Source organism: Anastrepha obliqua, chromosome 6 (genome assembly GCF_027943255.1).
Source record: "Anastrepha obliqua isolate idAnaObli1 chromosome 6, idAnaObli1_1.0, whole genome shotgun sequence".
Lineage (NCBI taxonomy): Eukaryota > Metazoa > Arthropoda > Insecta > Diptera > Tephritidae > Anastrepha > Anastrepha obliqua.
In genome coordinates, this window is record NC_072897.1 from 66,160,310 (window position 1) to 66,180,282 (window position 19,973).

General features: G+C 34.1%; 1 protein-coding gene across 13 annotated transcripts in view; it reads left to right on the forward strand.

The window, feature by feature from the left end:
- The first annotated feature begins 2,652 nt into the window (after positions 1 to 2,652).
- LOC129250836 (twitchin) overlaps positions 2,653 to 19,973 on the forward strand; it is a 241,501-nt gene continuing 224,180 nt past the window's right edge. For 12 of the 13 annotated variants that reach the window (XM_054890419.1, XM_054890423.1, XM_054890422.1 and 9 more), the window contains exons 1-5: positions 3,659 to 3,723; positions 5,264 to 5,869; positions 11,900 to 11,921; positions 15,031 to 15,193; positions 16,193 to 16,334. In XM_054890419.1, coding sequence (XP_054746394.1) covers positions 5,557 to 5,869; positions 11,900 to 11,921; positions 15,031 to 15,193; positions 16,193 to 16,334 — 640 coding nt within the window. In that variant the 5' untranslated portion in view covers positions 3,659 to 3,723; positions 5,264 to 5,556. Of the gene's footprint in view, positions 2,742 to 3,658; positions 3,724 to 5,263; positions 5,870 to 11,899; positions 11,922 to 15,030; positions 15,194 to 16,192; positions 16,335 to 19,973 lie in introns of those variants that run through there. The other variant, XM_054890420.1, reaches the window with a different exon arrangement.

The following is a 19,973-nucleotide window of genomic DNA, read 5'->3' on the forward strand; positions in this document are numbered from 1 at the left end:
AGAAACATCCATTAGCACACGTTAAACCCAAAAAATACTTTTGGCCCCTTAGATTGTTCAAATACCCCTATGTGCGGCGGCATCATTGGGCCGTATTTTTTTCCAAAATGAGGCCGGAATTGGAAGATATGGATGTGGACGATATGTGGTTTCAACAGGACGTAAAATTTGATGGTTGAATAATCTCACGTCGCGGCAATGTCAATTGGCCGCCAAGATCATGTGATTTGACACCGTCGGACTTCTTTCATTGCAATTATTTGAAAGAAAAGGTGTACGTCGATAAGCCAGCAACAATTCAAGAGCTAAAGGATGAGATAATTCGGCACATTAACGGCATAGAACCTCAATTATGCCTCAGCGTCATCGAAAATTTGGACCATCGGATGGAGGTGTCTCGCCGAGGCCGTGACGGCCATTTGGCCGATGTTCAAAATCAACACCGGCCGTTGAAACTTAACCACCCTTTAGAACCTGATTATCTTCACTGACCTTGCATTCGTGTCGTTTCTTTCTCCAAAAATCTTTATGTCAGTATGTCGTCACGAATTGATACGTCAATATACTTAAGACTTTTCGGGATGGAACAAAAATGGCTAATATAACTTGACTATTATAACTTACGTTAAGTTAAAACTGAGAACGCTTAATCTTTGTAAAAAGGTTTATTTTTCTTGCACGGCCTGGATACGTGTCAGAAACTTAATCCAAAATACAAACGCGTTATGGTCGTAAGGGCCTTCCGGTCGTTCGATGTCCAAGCTGTTTCTATGGCAGTGCTGCTGCAACATAATGTTTCAAACACACTGAAAACGACTTAATTTTGCTTTCCACTAGCATAAATTAGAAAATGGGTCCGATAATGAGCGAATTATTTTTATACGGTGCAAATAGTAAAAATTTCCAACTTTAGTAAAATATATTCTGAGTAATATTGTAATGAAGTTACCATTTGAGTGTAAACTGGCTTCTTTCTACTTAAGGTCTCACCAGGGTCTGGGAATTAGGAGCTACGCTATTTATATGCCAATGTGCTCATGTGAAATTCCAGAGAGCTTAGTTTTGCCGATGATGCCTTTTATTTAGTTATCAACATCTATTGGGTTGGGGAATAAGTCCATAAGTTTTTTATATTTTCTTTTATTTTGTTTAACAACGATTTGTTTGCTGTTTGGCAGAGGGTAAGAATTCATTCGATAGAACTCTTTCTGCTCCACAAAACTGTGGTAATTGTATTTTTGAGTTATTTAATTTTTAGTTTTGAGGCGGATAAAATAAATCTTAATCACCTTCAATCAATGGGATTTACCGAAAAATTAGGAGCCCGGATGCCGCACGAGCTCAATGAAAAAAACAAAGAAAGTCGCCTTCAAATTGCTTCTTAGCACTCATCCACCATCGAATAACACACGGTCATAAACAGCCGGATCTTCATCCAAAGAAGATCATAATATGTGTTTGGTGGGACTGGGAAAGCTAGGTGCACTGGGGAACAATCGAAGAGAATGCCCAGCTACACCACGTGAATGACCGGCCCTGGCACCGGCCGATTACCATCCTTTCCGCTCCCTGTCAAATCATATGAAAGACATCAACTTCGGTAATAAAGGACCTCCTAAAGAACTTGTTTGACACCAGACCAGGCGATTTTTGCCGAAACGGCATCAACAAATGGGTCGAGAGGTGTGAAGAGGTTGTAAACAGCAGCCTTGAATATATAACTGATTAACTTATTGATATAATTATTATTATTTGTTTAAATAAAAGTTTTCGGTAAAAACGCTTTAAAAATATTAATGCCATTCAGTCTATATTTTTTTCTCCTAATGTTCAAGAAGTACCAGAAATTTATAATTTTAACCAACTGAGTTTGAGTTAGTATCAAAGTCATTTTCTTCTGTGATGGTACTTGATATGCAGGTACTAAGATGGTACCAGTAAGTACACAACGAAACGTAAATAAAAAACGAATTTCGATATTTCGGTGCTCAAATCTTTGCGATATCCTAAGGAGCCCGACATTTTCGAAAATATATTGGTAATGCGCCGGCTCACACATCTCATCTTGCATGCGGTAACTTGACTAAAAACAACTTGAATACCGTTTCGCAAGCTTCGCTTAAGATTTTTCTATTCAAGTGACTCAAATTATCACTTCCATGAAAGCAGTTAAAGAATTGATGTCATAAAGGAAAACTCGCAGAAGAATCTGAAAACAATTTCTAAGTCGGCCTTTGTGTATTCTTAAAGATGGTCAGAAGCATTGGAATATGTGTATTGGTTACAATGAAGATTACTTTGAAGATAATAAAATAGAAAAATGGAGAACAGTTTTTCTTTTATTATAAAATGTTGGGTACTTTTTGAACAGAAGTAATACACACACGCATATGGTGCATTATTAAAACTTAATTATTCATTATAATGTAAATAACCAAGAAATACTTATTTCTTATTTGTTTCATTCTAATTTTCACAAGATCTATATTAAATTATTTATTAAAATGGCTGTAATATTGCTCTAATGTTTGTTACTGTTGGTTTCACGTTTTTAATTAGAATTTTCTCTCTTCAACCTCAAATTTCATTCGTCCATTCATGTTCTATTTTAATTTTTATTCTATTTTGAATTCAGTTCGATAGATACTCACGCCTAGAGTATGTCGTGGAACGTGTAATCGCTTAATCAAAAGTTCTAAGCAAATTATTAATTGTCATGCAGAAGAATGCAAATTTTTTGAGTAAGCAAGCTTAAAGGAAATATTTGAATGCATTAAAATAAAATAAAATTTAATAATACAAAATTAATTAAGAATAAAGTAAATAAATATAAAATAAAGCAAAGCGCAAATTAAATCTAATTAATCTATAAAAGTCTGGGAAAGCTGATATACATTTGTGGAGATATTTTAGCAGGCGAAAATTTGTAGTTTTTTATTTTTTATTGTGCTTCTTTTTTGTTTTATAGTCATATTTGAAAAATGCCAATATATGTATATATAATTCAAAACTGGAAAACTAAATTTTTACTCACATAAATGCATATACTTTTTTTATTATTTTGAAATTTGAGTACGTACAAAAATAAATTTTCCGGCGTAGGGGGCGGAGATTATATTTACACAAATGTGTATGTATTTACATAGAAATATGTAAAAAATATTTTTATTTTCGTGGAATGGTTTTTCCTCATAAGTTTTCCATAAATTTAAATTTAAGATTTATATTACATATGCATATACCTATTTTATATATGTTGAAAAAACTCGTTTTCCGATGAGAAATGCTCCGAAAAATCTACTCCCCATGTTATAGTAAGTGAATATTTCATAAAAAAAATGTATTTTTAGTCAGACTGAGCAATGCGTAACACGATTTATTTACATTCAAAGATAAAAATAGTCCACCGAAATTAGTAAGAAAATCAACTTAAAAGCTATGAGCAGTAATCAGTAGCGAAAACCCAAAATGTGAAATATATTAACTCAAACGTGACATATGTGTGGATGTGAAGTCCTGTGTTTCAGAGCGTTGTGGTATAGGTGTACATACATACAAATACATAGACGATGCATTAGTGCCACTTTTCAATTCGTACAATTGAACGAGTGAAATAGTTGAAATTCAAAAAAAAATACGTTAATAAGTATATTGGGATAACCGAATATTATTACGAAATTTATTTAAACGATCGAAAGTACTGGTGCCAATGTTCGTGATTTGGTAAGACATTTGTAAAAGTTTAAAAATATGCATTGCTCAATTGGAGCAACGATACAAATTTTAAATGTGTATGAAAATTGCTTAGGAAAATAATTCAAATACTCGATAAAAAATATATATATGTGCAAAGTGATCATATCCATCATATACGGTAATAATAGGTAAACATATATTTCGGTAATTTCGGTAATAATAGATATGTATAATATGCAAGTGCCTCACATATTATTTGAATAAAGTACATATACTTTTACCAACAAATGATTTCGAGGAAAAGTCAAAGCAATACCTAAAATGTGTATTTGTGCATAAATCAATCATGAATGTATGCACATACACATAGAATATATTTACGTACATGTACTATAACGATTAGGGGAGATCGGCATTGAAATTTTTAGTGTTAAAGAAAACTGCAGGTAATATCCAAAATGAATAAACATGGGCGTTGTCAAGAGTCCAAATCTGCCCCTTTTAAGTTAACAGAGAAAGCAGAGTCCGGACACATTTCAAACATTTCATGTGTGCGAAAAAAACATGTTTTATCCTTATACAAAATGGTAAAGCAATTTATCATCAAAAGTGCATGAATTCAGTGACATACTAAACACATCATTTTGCCAAAAAATGTATAAAACATTTTAACTTGAAACTTAATTTCACATTTTTGAAGATCTTTTAGTGGGCACTTATTTTGGAAATAAATTTCCACAATTTATTAGGTCTGTTAGGGTAAGTCTTGGCATAGTAAAATGTCAAAAAGATACCGAAAATACATGAATTGTCTAATTTTTCAGAGAATAATTTGCCAGAGATTTGATTTGCCTATTTACATATGGTATACATACTATATTTCTTATCTTAGAAGTAGCAGTATCCGGAATACTGATATGTTTCTTCTTCGGAAGCATACATTTTGTCGTAAATTGCAATTTTTCGTTAGTCAAATCTACCGTATCGTTCTGCACCTCTATTTTGTGTTTTTATAAAAAAGGATATTGAAATAAACTACCAATTTTTCAGAGCCAACCAAAAAGTGTTATATTTTTTCTTTCAAATATTAGGAATTAGTTTAGATTCGTTCATTTAAATATCTAACCATTATAATACAAAGACGTGAAAATGTAAAACATTTCCTTCATAAGTTAAAGACTAAGAGCATTTACTCAAGTGCTCTGCAGATAAGGATTAATAAAATTGCAGATTGCGAATTGCGGAGCTACAATGTCTTCCTCGAAAAAGATTATAAGGTTTTCTTTCTACAATTAATGAAAAAAAAAATTCACATAATAAGAGGCAATCCTAACTTAAGAATATCACTATTTTAGAACCTGAACCAAAGAGCTGATATTTCAGTCAATTCTTATTGGTAATGGAATTGCTCTTCATATTTGCACTACCATTATGATTTAAATTTAGTTTTATTACAACATGCATTAGTTAGCATGTATATACTATGTAATATTATGCAATATACAAGTATGTAATATTAATTATATTAAGCCGTAACTTTATATTCAGATTTGTTTTTTTTTTTCAGGCTACGATAACATCTTTACCACAGAGTGAGAGAGCGTATATTTTAGGAGTAACTTAATTATTATCTTTAGTGAAAACCAAGCGAATTTACATATATAGCAGACTGAACTGTTTTGCCAGCTCCATATAGAGTTCGAAAAGAATATTCAACGAAAGAAGCAGTAAACACCTAAACTCACAAACGAATTTCCCAAAAACACCTTCTATATATTGTTGCATACCATTCTGAGAGGCACATGGATTTGAATTAACTACTAAATTGCAAAGGTGCTTGTGTTATTTTAAACCCTCAGCATGGGAGTTGCTGAAGAATTTGCTCCCAGCTTCGTAAAGAAGCCACAACTTCGTCAAGAAGATGATGGAAATCGGTTAATCTTTGAATGTCAACTTCTTTCATTGCCTAAGCCGAACATTGAGTGGTTTCGCAGTGACAATTTGCTCACAGAAAATGATCGAACTAAATTTAAAACTCAACCTATTGGTGATAACAAGTTCATAGTTATTTTAGAACTCGAGGATGTTATTGAAACGGATGCTGGACTATACAAAGTTAAGGCCAAAAATAAATCAGGCGAAGTTTCAGCATCAATCAACTTAAATTTCAGACGTAAGTAACGATACTTATTATAGTATTTAATTTTTATATCGATACTCTAAGCGAAATAGCTATATGTGACAAACCATCTTAATAATTTTTCTTCCAAGTCTTTGCTGTAGGTCCCGTTACGTTTGAGCGTTGCTTAAAATTTGAGTTACTTAAAGGAAATGGTTATAGGGACAAGTGCTTTCGTTAAGATTTTATTTCTTGTTGTGGTAATTGAGTGATATTTTAAACACATTTTACAATTTAACAGATTCCTTAAGGTAACTAGAATAGTTTCCTTTAATAAATAAATTTCATGCGGGGAAAATAACTTTTTAGGACATTAAAAGTAAATAAAAAATAAAATTATCATCCACAACTTTTTGAAAAATTAAAATAACTGGTCCGATGCTTTAGATTGACGACAGGTGTAATAGAGAGATAAGACGGTTCGCTATCAATAAAAATTAGGTGTGAACTTTCTCTCAATATACCGAAGAGAATAATACAGCAAATTTTGAGTGAAGACTCGAGTTTAAAATATCAAAACAGACTAGCTGAACCGAAGCTTACCTCCCCCACAAATCAGCTCGAATTCGCCGATAAATATAAGTTCTGGGATCATGAATCCATAATTTTTAGCCATCAAAAGAAACTTAATCTCGATGGGACTGATTGTTGTCAGAAGTATTGCAGAGATATTCATAAATTACGACAAGCGTGACACTCCTGAAACTTCCGTGGCTCCTTTATGATCTGAGCGGTTTTGGCTGCCGTAGCAATACTTTTGGACCTTAGCAAGCAAATTTATAAAGGCGGACGCAAGCTAGTCAATAAGAATGAGTAAAAATCGTCCTTAATGTCCTTCAGTCACTCGTAAATTCGATGCCACGATACTAGTCCACTGACAAAAAATAACAATTAAAAAATATGTTTAATATTAGATTTGCCCCACATATCTTTTACGCCTTTGAAAATTATGAAATTTCTACCTTAAAAGGCTAAAATAAATCCTTCAAAATGTCATATTCTTACGGTTGTTTTCTTTCCTTATGCCGTAAGGTAAAATTATTAAATCTCTGATTATTTTAGTAAAAAAAATTGTTTGTCAGTGTCTCATAAAGCTATTTCACTTAGTGTAGGAGAGAGAAAATACTCGGTGATATATTTAATCATATACTTGTATTATTATTTTTTTTGTTTTGTATAAGTTTAGTTATTTTAGTATTTCCATATTATAATTTTTTATTATATATTTTCTAAAGAGTAAGTATAAAATAGAATAGAATAAAATAATATAAAATATATTATAAATAATAAATACAACTAGAAACAGATTCATAAACTCAGTCTTGCCATAAATTCTGTGACAAGTTTTCCAATGCATACGGCGAGAACAAATTTGCAGAAAAAAAGTTCCGTTATTTTTGCTTTTGTTCGTATGCAGTTTTGTGGTAAATTTCGCTTGTTAACAATGGAGTGGGAGCTAAGGAGAATCGCATTGCAGTGATTACATTATATAAGTGTGATAAAAGTGCAAGTGAGATGTACGAAAAAACTTAATATTTCGAGAATGTTTAATTAGCGCTCGATCAATCGTTTTTCCCAAACATCTGAAGTGAGAGACAGAAAAAGATGTGGTTGTCCGTGCGTGGTTCTAACCAATGCAGCCATAAAAGCCGTTCGAGAAAGAATTGTCATAAATCCCCTTAGAAAGCAGAAAATCATGTTCAGGGGAATGTATGTATGGACCAGATCTATGTCAAGACTAATTGGAGATGATCTCCACATGAAAGCCTTCCATCACTCAACTGGTCATCTTTTGACAATGCGCTTGAAGAAAATTAGACTCGACAGATGCAAGTAGCTTCTTCGGTAGCACGCGGTTAACGGCCATGAAAATATTCTTTTCACAGATGAGACAATTTTCACTGTTGAAGAACAAATTAATAAGAAGAATGACAAAATCTATGCTAAAAATTCTAAATACGCGTAAAATGTTGTTCCAAGGGTTCAGCGTGGCCACCATCTAACCTCCGCAATGGTTTCGTGGGGAGTGTCTTGTAAAGGCGTTACATCTCTTCATTTCTGCGAAAAAGTGTACCAGGCCGATGTCTTAAAAGGCGTGGTGAAACAGTTGAGCAGTACTCTCTTCAATGGTGAGAGTTGGATCTTTCAACAAGATTCCGCTCCAGCCCATAAGAAAACCACCGAGCAGTGGCTAAAAATAATATTATTGGGTTCATAGCCGTTCGACTTACAGGGTTTGATTGAAAATTAATGATCGTTGGACCTTCCCCTTCCACTAGAAACCGGTCCCAGTTCGCTGGCAACAGCGGTGCAGTCAACATCGCTCCGCGCGTCAAAGCTGTTTTAAAAGTGTGTTAGGATTTTGCAGTGGCGAAAATGCAGCGATCGTTGGAGCAACGTTACTCAATCAAATTTTGCGTAAAGCTAAACAAAACGAGTACCGAAACCATTGGGCTACTCAAGGAGGCTTACGGGGACCGATCTCGGTCCAGTGCCCAGGTAAAACGGTGGTTCAAGTCGTTCAAGGAAGGACGGGAGGACGTCAAAGACGAACAGCGATCTGGAAAGCCTTCGACGACGCAAACAGACGAATATGTGAACCGGGTCGACAAGGAGTTTGTACCTCCAGGAAGCACTGTAAACGCGGCATTTTACAAAGAAGTGCTCCTACGGCTGAAAAACCGCGTCGCCCGGGTTCGGCCCGACCTTGTCAACAATTGGACCCTTCATCACGACAATGCGCCGACGCACACCGCCTTCCTCTGCACCTCTGCATAGGCCAAGATGGTGGTTCCGGTGCTTCTCCACCCTCCCTACAGCCCAGACCTGTCCCCTACGCGCTTCTTCTTATTCCCGCGCCTGAAAAGAAAGCTGAAGGGAGGCGTTTCGACTCCATCGAGCCGATCCAAAAAACTGTGACAGCTGAATTGAACGCGATTCCGGCGGATGAGTTTAAAAAATGTTTCCTGCAGTGGAAGGACCGCTACCAGGGGTGTATTCACGCTCAAGGGTCCTATTTTGAAGAATATTAGTTGTATAAGCCAAAAGGTTTAATAAAACTGCTTAAAAAAAAGGCTCATTACTTTTCAATCGAACCCTGTATGTAGCTTATAACAGAACTGTCGGCAGTCTCCTTTGAAGGGTTCTCAAACCTTGATAAGGAAAATCTCGATGGAATTCAATATTTTTTTAGAAGAAAGGCTACATTAGAAATATATTGTATATTTTATTTTCGTCAACAGCAATTTATCTTTGAAGGAATTTTAACGAAATCTCTTTAGCCATATTTCTTTCTTCGATGTAGGAAAGCTTAAAAAAACGTGTAACTAATTTTTCGTTTCAGCTGCTCCCAGGTGAGCAGTGTTTCAATTGTCCAAATCCGAAACTCGGAAAAGAAACACCAAGTTTTCTATTAACGGTCACCATCGGTAAGCCTTCGACACCAGTTATTACCATGAATAAGCTTGAAAGCTAAAAGAGTAGATTCCTCAATTTAGAGGCCAACACTAATTAAAAATAAATAAATAAATAATTGGCGCGTACACTTCTGTTAGGTGTTTGGCCGAGCTCCTCCTCCTATTTGGGGTGTGCGTCTTGATGTTGTTCCACAAATGGAGGGACCTACAGTTTCAAGCCGACTCCGAACGGCAGATATTTTTATGAGGAGCTTTTTCGTGGCAGAAATACACTCGGAGGTTTGCCATTGCCTGCCGAGGGGCGACCGCTATTAGAAAAATGTTTTTATTAATTTTGCTTTCACCGAGATTCGAACCAACGACCTCTCTGTGAATTCCGAATGGTAATCATGCACCAACCCATTTGGCTACGGCGGCCGCCAACACTAATTACCAATCATAATTTTCAGGCGAAGCTGGGCCAAACGCCTCCGACAAACATACATACATATACTATTTCTTAAATTTTATTTGAAAATTGTAATATATATACATACTTACAATAACCACTAAAAATTAACACTATACTTATACATATATCAGAATGCACTTATAAGTATTTATATTGATAGAATTTTCCGTAGGATTCCAGTTTTCGGTTGTCGTTTTTATAAAAACAATAACTATTGTTATATAACATTATTTATATTTTATCGATTTTTTTGTTTATATTATTGTATATATAATATATGTAAGTGTTATTATATATCATTCATATTTAAATTTATATCCATTGCTTAGATTAATATTATTTCCCTTATATTTTGTGTTAGTGTTATAAATCTGACACAGATCTCATAGAACGGTAATGTATAGAAAAGTCTCACGGGCTACGAATAGTGTGAGTTGTCAAAAATTAAGTGAAACCGCGAAGGCTTTTTCACCTCGCCCAACTCGACAGCGAGGAAGTTCTTAACAGTGCAGTGCTTACAGTGAATTCTGTATAAGTCCATTGGCTCTGTATGAAATCAAATTGCGACACATATGAATGTGCATTTATTTGTTCCTTTGGCATACGAAATTTTTTTCAATTTACATCTATAATAAAATGTAGATTTCGGAATAATATATGTATGCATTTTCTAGATAGTATAAAACTTTCGGCCGCCGTAGCCGAATGAGTTGGTGCGTGACTACCATTTGGAATTCAGAGAGAACGTGAAAAATCAAAATGAAGAAAAAGTTTTTTCTAATAGCGATCGCCCTTCGACTCATAAAAAATGTTTGCCGTTCGGAGTCAGCTTGAAACTGTAGGCCCCTCTGTTTGTGACTCAACATCAAGACGCACACCACAAATAGAAGAAGATGCTCGGACAAACACCAAAAATTTAAAATAAATAAAAGAAGAATTCAAGGAAACGTATTTGCATATATGGGACAACTAAGTAAATATAGTGTTGCACTGAAGCAACTATGACCTACCTCACATTGCCTTATCATATTTATATGAAATAATTAGGGAGTAAAAATATCCGAATAATCGAATTTCGGCCTAACAAATGCTAAAACAGTTATCTTTTGCATATGCATGTACATATTTGTACGTGCGTATGCACACTTGATGCCCGAGACTGTGTATATACATATTTGTATTCTGAACTTCCATGTATGTACATATAACCGCACACACAAGGTACTTTATTCCTCTAAATGCGAATGTCGTCCAAAGCTAAAATTCTATGCCTAGCGACTACAAGAACAAAATACATTCATGGGCGCAGCCGTAGCGGCAATGATTCTAGTTGCCATGGCGCTGAACAGTTTCAAATATTAAACAGCGCAACGAAAACCAAATCATTGATAAGTTTGAGCTCATATTTCAATGAGCAAAGTACTTTCAATCATAAAACGAATAGCCCATATGCCAATTTTGCTCAGCGATGAAAAAAATTTACTTCTAAGATTGAAGAAATCAAATTAAAATAGTCAGTACTGGAATATTTCTTACAGAAATATTTGCCAATATTTGTTGAATCATGAATTTTTGGCATGTCAAATGGTCGCGGCCCCGTATGTATATTTACACTCATATAAGTATGTAAATATGTCTTCTAAATGCTCGACAGCCACATCTGCTGCCACATATTTAAATTTACATATACCATCTTCCTGTGTGCCTGGTGAAAAATGTGTCTGTGTTGGTTAGTTTTCGAGGGACGAGTACCCGTCAAAATTCCATACGTTCCTGTCACTGAGCCTTCTCTATACATTAACATTCTCTGTAGATATCACAGTTGTGGGCATGCTTTACCGCTTTCGGTCTTGACAGCTCCTTGTTACCAAAATACAGTATATTTTTAAATAAATACATATATTTAACTCACTGTGAGTTTCACGACGACAAGCGAGGCGAAAAACGTGTCGAGTTACTTGGATGAAGTACCTTTTTCAATAAACACTTACAATTCATGTATCCGATCTCCATTATGATTTATAAACTAAAGTAATATAAGTATAGGTAAATCACAAGTTAAATAAAATAAGCTATATGTATCATATATGAAACCTAGAAATAAGAATATTAATGAAAATATAATATTTTTTTTTACTTTCCTGTGGAACAAAAAAGCTGCTGACGAGCCAAAAGAAAAGTAAGAGTAATTCATAATTTGTGAATGTTTTGTGATACTTCAAACGTTTTATCTACATATTTTGAACATTAATGACTTATTCTGTTGCTATTAGAGCTTTATATTGACTTTTTTGCAAACTTAAAAAACTAATATCAACTGCTTAAAGTTCCGCTTCTGATCCCATGCCAAGTCACTTTGCCTTTAACTTGACTTATAGTTTTAAAAAATTTAGGATTGATATTTGTTAATTATATCTTTTACAAGCTCAAGGTCAATTTTAATTTTTTTAATTGAAAACTGAAATAGCTGATAGCTGCTATTTCGGAGATCTACATGTATAAGACTACTTTCTAGCGTTTAGCGAGGCTTGAACCCGAGCCATCTGAATCTTGAACCTGTGTATTTACTCATTGAGCAAATGTAAAGTTTACAGTCGAAGCTGATGTTACCTTTATAAAGGTAGGAAACTTTTTTGTGGAAAAATATTTCTACATTAAAATTATTTAATGCCACAACCTCAGTTCAAAAAGGACCCGGTGCTTATCAGTTAAACGAACACTTTTATATTATTTATTGATATCTATTTTATTGATTTCCAAGTAAGTAAATTAATAATAATAACCAAAATCCTTTTCTAATTTTCAAAACATCGATTTTGGAATCACCTCAATTGTTCCAAAACCGTTTCCGCCTAGTAGTAATTTGTGCCATGTGAATAGTAAGTATGATAGTAAATTCCTGTTTCGTTTCGATATCATATTCATGCATCCATGCCTTCTAATCGGTAATGATGCCTTCGATACTTTGATGGCATTCTAACCCAAAAAATTCTATACCATGTGACGCTATTTTTACAAAAAGTCGCCTTGAACGCATCTCATCACCAAAATATTGTTCATAATAATCTGCACTAACCCGAGATCATTTATATCAGATGCACATATGATGACATTTCAGGAAATTTTTTTTTACGTTTTGCGGTAAAAAAGTAATGAATGTATTCATCTAGACAATACAAATAGTGTCTTTTCACTTGGCAACCACTTAGCACTTTTCCATCAAAACATGTCACTTGCTGCAAATTTGTCTTCACTAAAATATTTCGTTGATGGTGACAGAGAAAAGTAGTGAGTACATAAATTATAAACAAAACAAAAGGACATTTGCTTAGTAATTACGTTTTTGTTTTAAATTTTTGTGTAAAGACAATTCACTATAAGTAAAATGATTAAACGAACTGCTTATAGCTCGCTTAAAATTCTCTCTACTCGCTGATTTTTTTTTTATGTACGAATTTTTTATTAAGACATACCTAAGAAGTAAAATGAAAAGTACAAATATATGAAATAAGAAGAACATAGTTTCTAGGAGATTGCATTGGTGTATTCAAATGAGTACACTGACCGCCTAAGTATGAATATTTTCGAAACATACTTTCTCGAAACAGAATGTCGGTTTGAGCACTTTTTACACTTCCAGCGCTCTCCTGAATGACAAAGGACACATCGCAACTGTTTTCAATCCAATTCCATCTTGAAGTAAGCCTGGAACTACTGACGAATATGCACATAGATAATATCGTGCGATATGACGTCAGAACATGGGTTAATCCATGGCACCATTACTCATGACATGTAAACGCCAGGAGTTAGCAATAACCATGTCCAACATGTATATAAATAACACTTTTTACCATGAATAGCGGTTCTACTTCATCGGTCAATCCACTTCGAACAGGTGGTATGATAACCATTTCAACTTCATCACCGTCACTATCGCAGATAATGACACAAATACCTTATTGAAGCCCTTTGTAGCTATTCAATCAATTATTAACTCACTTTGATATGTTTTGCTTAATGATTGAATGTGAAAAGGACTCAGGACTCTTCTTGTACAACTTCAACTGATGTTTTGATGTGAAACACAATTCCCACGAAGTATTTATCTATAGCTTTGAACAGTACAATAATAATATAAAAAAACTCTTATTATATAAATATTTATATTGTATAAAAAACACCAATTATTTGAAATCTAAAATCCACGTGTATGCATTTTTTAGCTTGGATAGAGTGATGAATCGAGAGCAGCTATTATCTCAAGCGCGGTTTGTTCGAACAGAAGTTATGGTTCAAATAAGCGTCTACTAATATATGCTTATAGGTATATGTACACTTTACTTTTTTATTTCGCCACAATAATATTCAGCCTTAGTGCGAATTCCTCGGGAACAAATAATTGCCATGAATAGAGTTTGAAAAATTCTTTTAGAATAATTTTTTGTTTTGCTCTTTTGTCTATAATAAAGCTCATTAGATTTCTTAGTAACGACGTGGAGGTGTGTTCCAAAGATATCATGTGAAAGAGAGCCATTTAAAATTAGTCAGATGTCGATCGATGGCTTGTATGGAAGAATGATCAGTTTCGGTTAGAATACGAAAAATTCATGTAATGTTGTAAAATTTGTATCTACGTTTTTCCGCTGCAGGTAAAAAGATGGCCCCACAAAAAATATTTACTTTTTATTCTAGGGAATTTTGCTTAGTAGGAAGCCATTGTCCCTTTACGACACTGGTTTGGCGATGCGCTTTGAATGCCTGAACCAACCCCTACATGGCACAAGTAGTACTTTATAGTAGATTTGTAAAGTTTTCTGAAATTTTCCGATATGTTGTTCTACAATATCGGCAATTTTCATAATATGTTTCGATAATTTTAACGCGTTGCTCTATCCTGTAAAATTCTACATTTATCTATTTGACAAATGCCTAAGTTGACAGAAAAAACGATACCGTCTAGCAACTATTCGCTACTACAATCTTTTGAAAGGCTCTCTATAAATACAATACATATATAGCTTGTTGGGAAAATGTTTAAGAAAATAATATGTTTTAGAAATTATATTTGCTTTCGTTTCGCGCAATCATCTCGCTTCTTAACATTCTTTTTTTTGCTTTTTTGGCACAATTTAACCATCAGAGGGCGAATTTGATGTCAGTGAATCTGTTCGGTAAGTTTACTACTTTTCAAAGAAATATTTTCATTTGCTTTGCTTCTATTAGAAAACAAAAAGTCAAAGAAGTTCAAAAAATGTATGCTTAACCATTTTCTCTTCATAATATAGACAAATCGACGGTTTCGCGCCGACTTTCGCGAAAAAGCCCGCTATCCGACAGGAGGATGACGGAAAACGTCTGCTCTTTGAATGCCGGGTCAGTGCAGAACCTTTACCAACCATCAGCTGGTTTCACAATGGGAACTCTGTTCAGGAAACGGCAAGACATAAAGTAAGGAGAAAATATACATATCATAATATACTTAAAAATTAAAATATAAATATTTATAATCATATTTCAGATAAATCAATTTCTAAAAATAGTACACATTTGTCATATATTCTGTTATTGCAATATATTTAATAAAAAATAGGGATTAAGAAAACCAAGCAGTCTTTCAGATTTGAAATCGAAAAAGGCACTTAAAAATGCATTATATATAAATAAATTAAATATAATCCAAAAGGTGTTACCCTTATTAAGTTCTTCGTAAAAACGAATAGTTTGGATGCAAAAATGCCACAGACAATTCTCCATTTCGTTCAAGTCTGAACTTGACTATGAACTCTTGAAGTGAACTTCATGTTCTATTTTTTTCTAAAAATTTACAATTACATATTCATATTTGTGATCCGAAAACACTTTCCATAAAACACTTTACAAAAATTTGAGCACATTTCACGGTTATCTTTTAGGTACGCCGAGTCCACTATAGGTGCTTTTACTTGTGGTGGCACATCGGCTAGTAGTCAAATTAATTTCTGAAAATGATCTTATTGCCGAATATTCTCTGAAATCAAAGGTTTGTCAGATCAAGAAATATATTTTTTGGGGTAAATCGTTAGTTAATAATTAATCGTCTACCGATTCGTGTTGTTATAAATGTGAGAAGTTTTCTAAGTTATTCTTAAAGCAACTGCACTAAAAGCGAGCCAGATGTGCACACAAATGGAAATGCTTTAAGATCTTTTTACTACTATTTTAAAACGCCAGACCGGTGTAAATATCTTTATAATGAGCTGCCAAATAGCACAGCCCTTTGTTCCTCCCTAGAAATATAAGGAATAATAATAATAATAAATAAAAAAAGGCGATACTTGAACAAATGGCTTAAAAAGCACACTCTAGAAAGACATCAAAACACACCACATTCCGGAGCAGCATTAATTTTAAGTTTACGGAGGTGAAAAGGATGAATTTCTAATAAATTGCTTATTTTACATATTTCAGATAACAGTTCAAAAAGATGGCCATTCATATTTTGCCTCCTTAGAAATAAAAAATGTCACAGTTGAAGATGCCGGAAAATATAAAGTAAATGCCAAGAATGAGCTTGGAGAGAGCAATGCCACCATAAGCCTTAATTTTGACAGTAAGTCGTATCTAATATTACTTGATTAAGCGAGTTAAGGGTAAATAATATTTTAGTAATATTTCATAAATTTTATCATTTAATTTCCCTAATTTTAAATTTTAAAATGATTATTAATATTTATTTTTGCAAATTATTGCATCATCCTTCTAACAAAATAAAAGCAACACAATTATTCCTAAGGCAATGTGTGGTGTGAATAAAAAGAATAAAGTATATTACAAGTCGTAAATTCCAAAAGAAATCTTTTTCTCTAAAATTTGCATAACTTTTCGAAATCCATTAAATAAGGTGATACAATATCTATGACCTTCTACTCGTATGCTCATAGCTTTAGTGTAAACTGAGCTTTTATAGAAGATAAGATAAAAAGAAAGTGAAATAAGGCTTATTGTGCTTTTCACTCTTCCCAACATCTCATTCAGATTCAGTTCTTTTGCGAAATTTATTCTCTTCTAGTCGTTTCAGCGCGAGACTCTTACTTCTTTTTCTCCATTATATCACATTCGAGAAGTAAGTGTATAATGTAATTAGACTATACCCCGAGCCTGTGCAGATGACTTCGTAGTCTGCAGTGATTAAGGAGTTTGCTTGTGAGCACTTCCAGTTTGTTCGTAGAGATTTTTATTTCTAAAAACACATTTTGGAATCATTCCTATGATATATTATTAACAAATTATATTCTGATCCGGTATCTCTGTTATGATACTTATATGACCGAAGTCAGAAAAATCTTGCCCAAGTTAGATTTGAATTTTTAGTGCAATTCGGGCTGCACATGTTTTAAGGCCAATTTACAGTAAGACCAGTCTTACCACCGCTTCTATAGCAGCTGTTCATGGCACCAGTTATTGCCAAGCTGGCTTGAAGACTACCAAGTAGTTGTTTAGTGATTATTGGTTTGAATTTCATCTACCAAACAAGAAAAACACACAGGTAGGTGATAATCGGTATAATCACCATGGTATACTCGTACATCCAATTTATCATTTTAGAGTCTAGACCCCAAGTTCTGCCATAAAGGCTTCGACAGGTCCAAATGGTTCTAGTGTTCTAGTGTAAGTTCCAATTTAGACGTTTATCCAATTTTAATTTGTTTGCAAAAGAAACAATGTATACAATCATTAGCTAGGATTAATAGATAATCCTTCTGCACGACACCAGTATGATATGAGGATCAGCGCATGGTTCATGATGTTGGAAATTATACCTGCAAATTTACCTGACACAATGACTGTAAGATCGCCAGCATATCCAATGGCATCAAAGCCTGTTTCCTGTAGTTTCATTAGGTGATCATAAATATAATAACTAAAGACCACAGAAGTAGTAACAAAACACCTCCTTGTGCACAGTTTTCGTTGGCTGAGTCAGTTTCAGCCACCCTACAGTCGGTGTATCGATTTTATTATTAACACATTCGCATCGGGTTATTTTTCCTTAAATAGAAATCAGAGTATTTTAACATTGTAAAGATATTTGGAGATATATGCACTAAAACTGCGATAATTACACAGGCCAACAACCAAAAAACTTTTTCGATAATTTTAACTAAGGTTTTAAGGTTTTTTTATGCTGAAAACGAATATGACCTTAAAAATGCTCCAGCACGTCAGGATTTTTGGCAATTTGAGGTTAAAAAGTCAAAAAATGCAGATTTTGGCCATTTTTTTAATTCTTTTTTGGGCAAGGTAAAGTTTTTTTTTAATTTTTTATGCTGAAAACGAATATGACCTTAAAAATGCTCCAGCACGTCAGGATTTTTGGCAATTTGAGGTTAAAAAGTCAAAAAATGCAGATTTTGGCCATTTTTTTAATTCTTTTTTGGGCAAGGTAAAGTTTTTTTTTAATTTTTTATGCTGAAAACGAATATGACCTTAAAAATGCTCCAGCACGTCAGGATTTTTGGCAATTTGAGGTTAAAAAGTCAAAAAATGCAGATTTTGGCCATTTTTTTAATTCTTTTTTGGGCAAGGTAAAGTTTTTTTTAATTTTCCACAACGGTATCGCAAACTACTAGTCTTCAGCTTTAAAATCCATTTTTTTTTTAATATTTTTACGATTAATATAAAAAAAGTTATTCTATTTTGAATTGGAGACTTTTAGATATGCAAATTCAACCTTTCTAACTCTCTAACGCCCCTGTAAAGGGCGACTAGTACTTTGCGATACCGTTGTGGAAAATTAAAAAAAAACTTTACCTTGCCCAAAAAAAAATTAAAAAAATGGCCAAAATCTGCATTTTTTGACTTTTTAACCTCAAATTGCCAAAAATCCTGACGTGCTGGAGCATTTTCAAGGTCATATTCGTTGTCATATTCGTTTTACGAAGTCCAATCGTTGAACCCAATTTTCGACCACTCTTTTGCATAAATCGGCCGAAATTCCAGCAAATTTCGCGTTCAATATTGGCTCTGAGCTCACAAATCGTCGCCGGCTTGTTACTGTAGACCAATGACTTCACATAACCCCAAAGAAAATAGTCTAGAGGCGTCAAATCACACGAGCGCGGCGGCCATTCGACCGGTCCATTTCTGGAAATAATGCGCTCATCGAACTTACTCTTCAACAAATCAATTGTAGCGTGTGCTGTGTGCCTTGTGGCCCCGTCCTGTTGAAACTATATGTCGTCTAAGTCCATACCATTCAATTGCGGCCAAAAATAATCGTTTATCATGTCGCGGTATCGATTTCCATTCACAGTAACGTGGCGATCGTTCTCATCAACGAAAAAATATGGGCCAATTACGCCGCCGGCATGTAAGCCGCACCAAACAGTGATTTTTTCGGGATGCAACGATGCCTCATGAATCACGTGTGGATTGCTTTCTGCCCAGTAACGCATATTTTGCTTATTGACAAAGCCATTGAGCCAAAAGTGAGCTTCATCACTGAAGATGATTTTTTGGAAAAAGAGCAACAGCAACAGAACGATTATTTTCATAAAAAATTTGCACGATTTGCAATCGTTGCTCAAGTGTGTAGCGAACCGTGATGAAATGTATACTAATGAAGTTTACAAATGAAAAGCGAAAAATAAAAAATATTGCGTCGTTCGCCCTCCCTATCGGAAAAAAGTTGAAGTGCACCTATTGAAAAACGCTATATATGCTTGATGCTGTATTTTCCAATTGTGCCATCTATTGTGTCGATGTTGAGGTCGCTGTGGATCACGTCGTTTGGTATATAGCAGCCTGCTTTTGTTATTGTTCGAAGTATTGTAGATTGCGTCCTTTGAATTATTTTGATATTGGTTTTTTTTTTGCTGTGCCCCAGATTTCAATGCCATATTTCCAAATGGGTGAGATTATAGATTTATATATCACTACTTTGTTCTTAAGGCTTAGTTTTGAATTTTTAGCCAACAGCGAGTATAGTTGTCTGAACTTGTTTTTGATTTCATTTCGTTTGTTTTGTACATGTCGTTTCCAATTTAGTTTTTCATCTATAGTTATGCCAAGGTACTTTGCACTAGGAAGGATTTTTATTTCATTGTTTTTTATTGTTAATTTATGTTTCTTAGGCTTTCTGTTTGTATATATTACTTGTACCGTTTTATCTTTGTTAACTTCTATTCCCTAATTATCGAACCATGATACAGTGTAATTTATTGTTTGTTGAAGAATGTCAGTCGCGTTT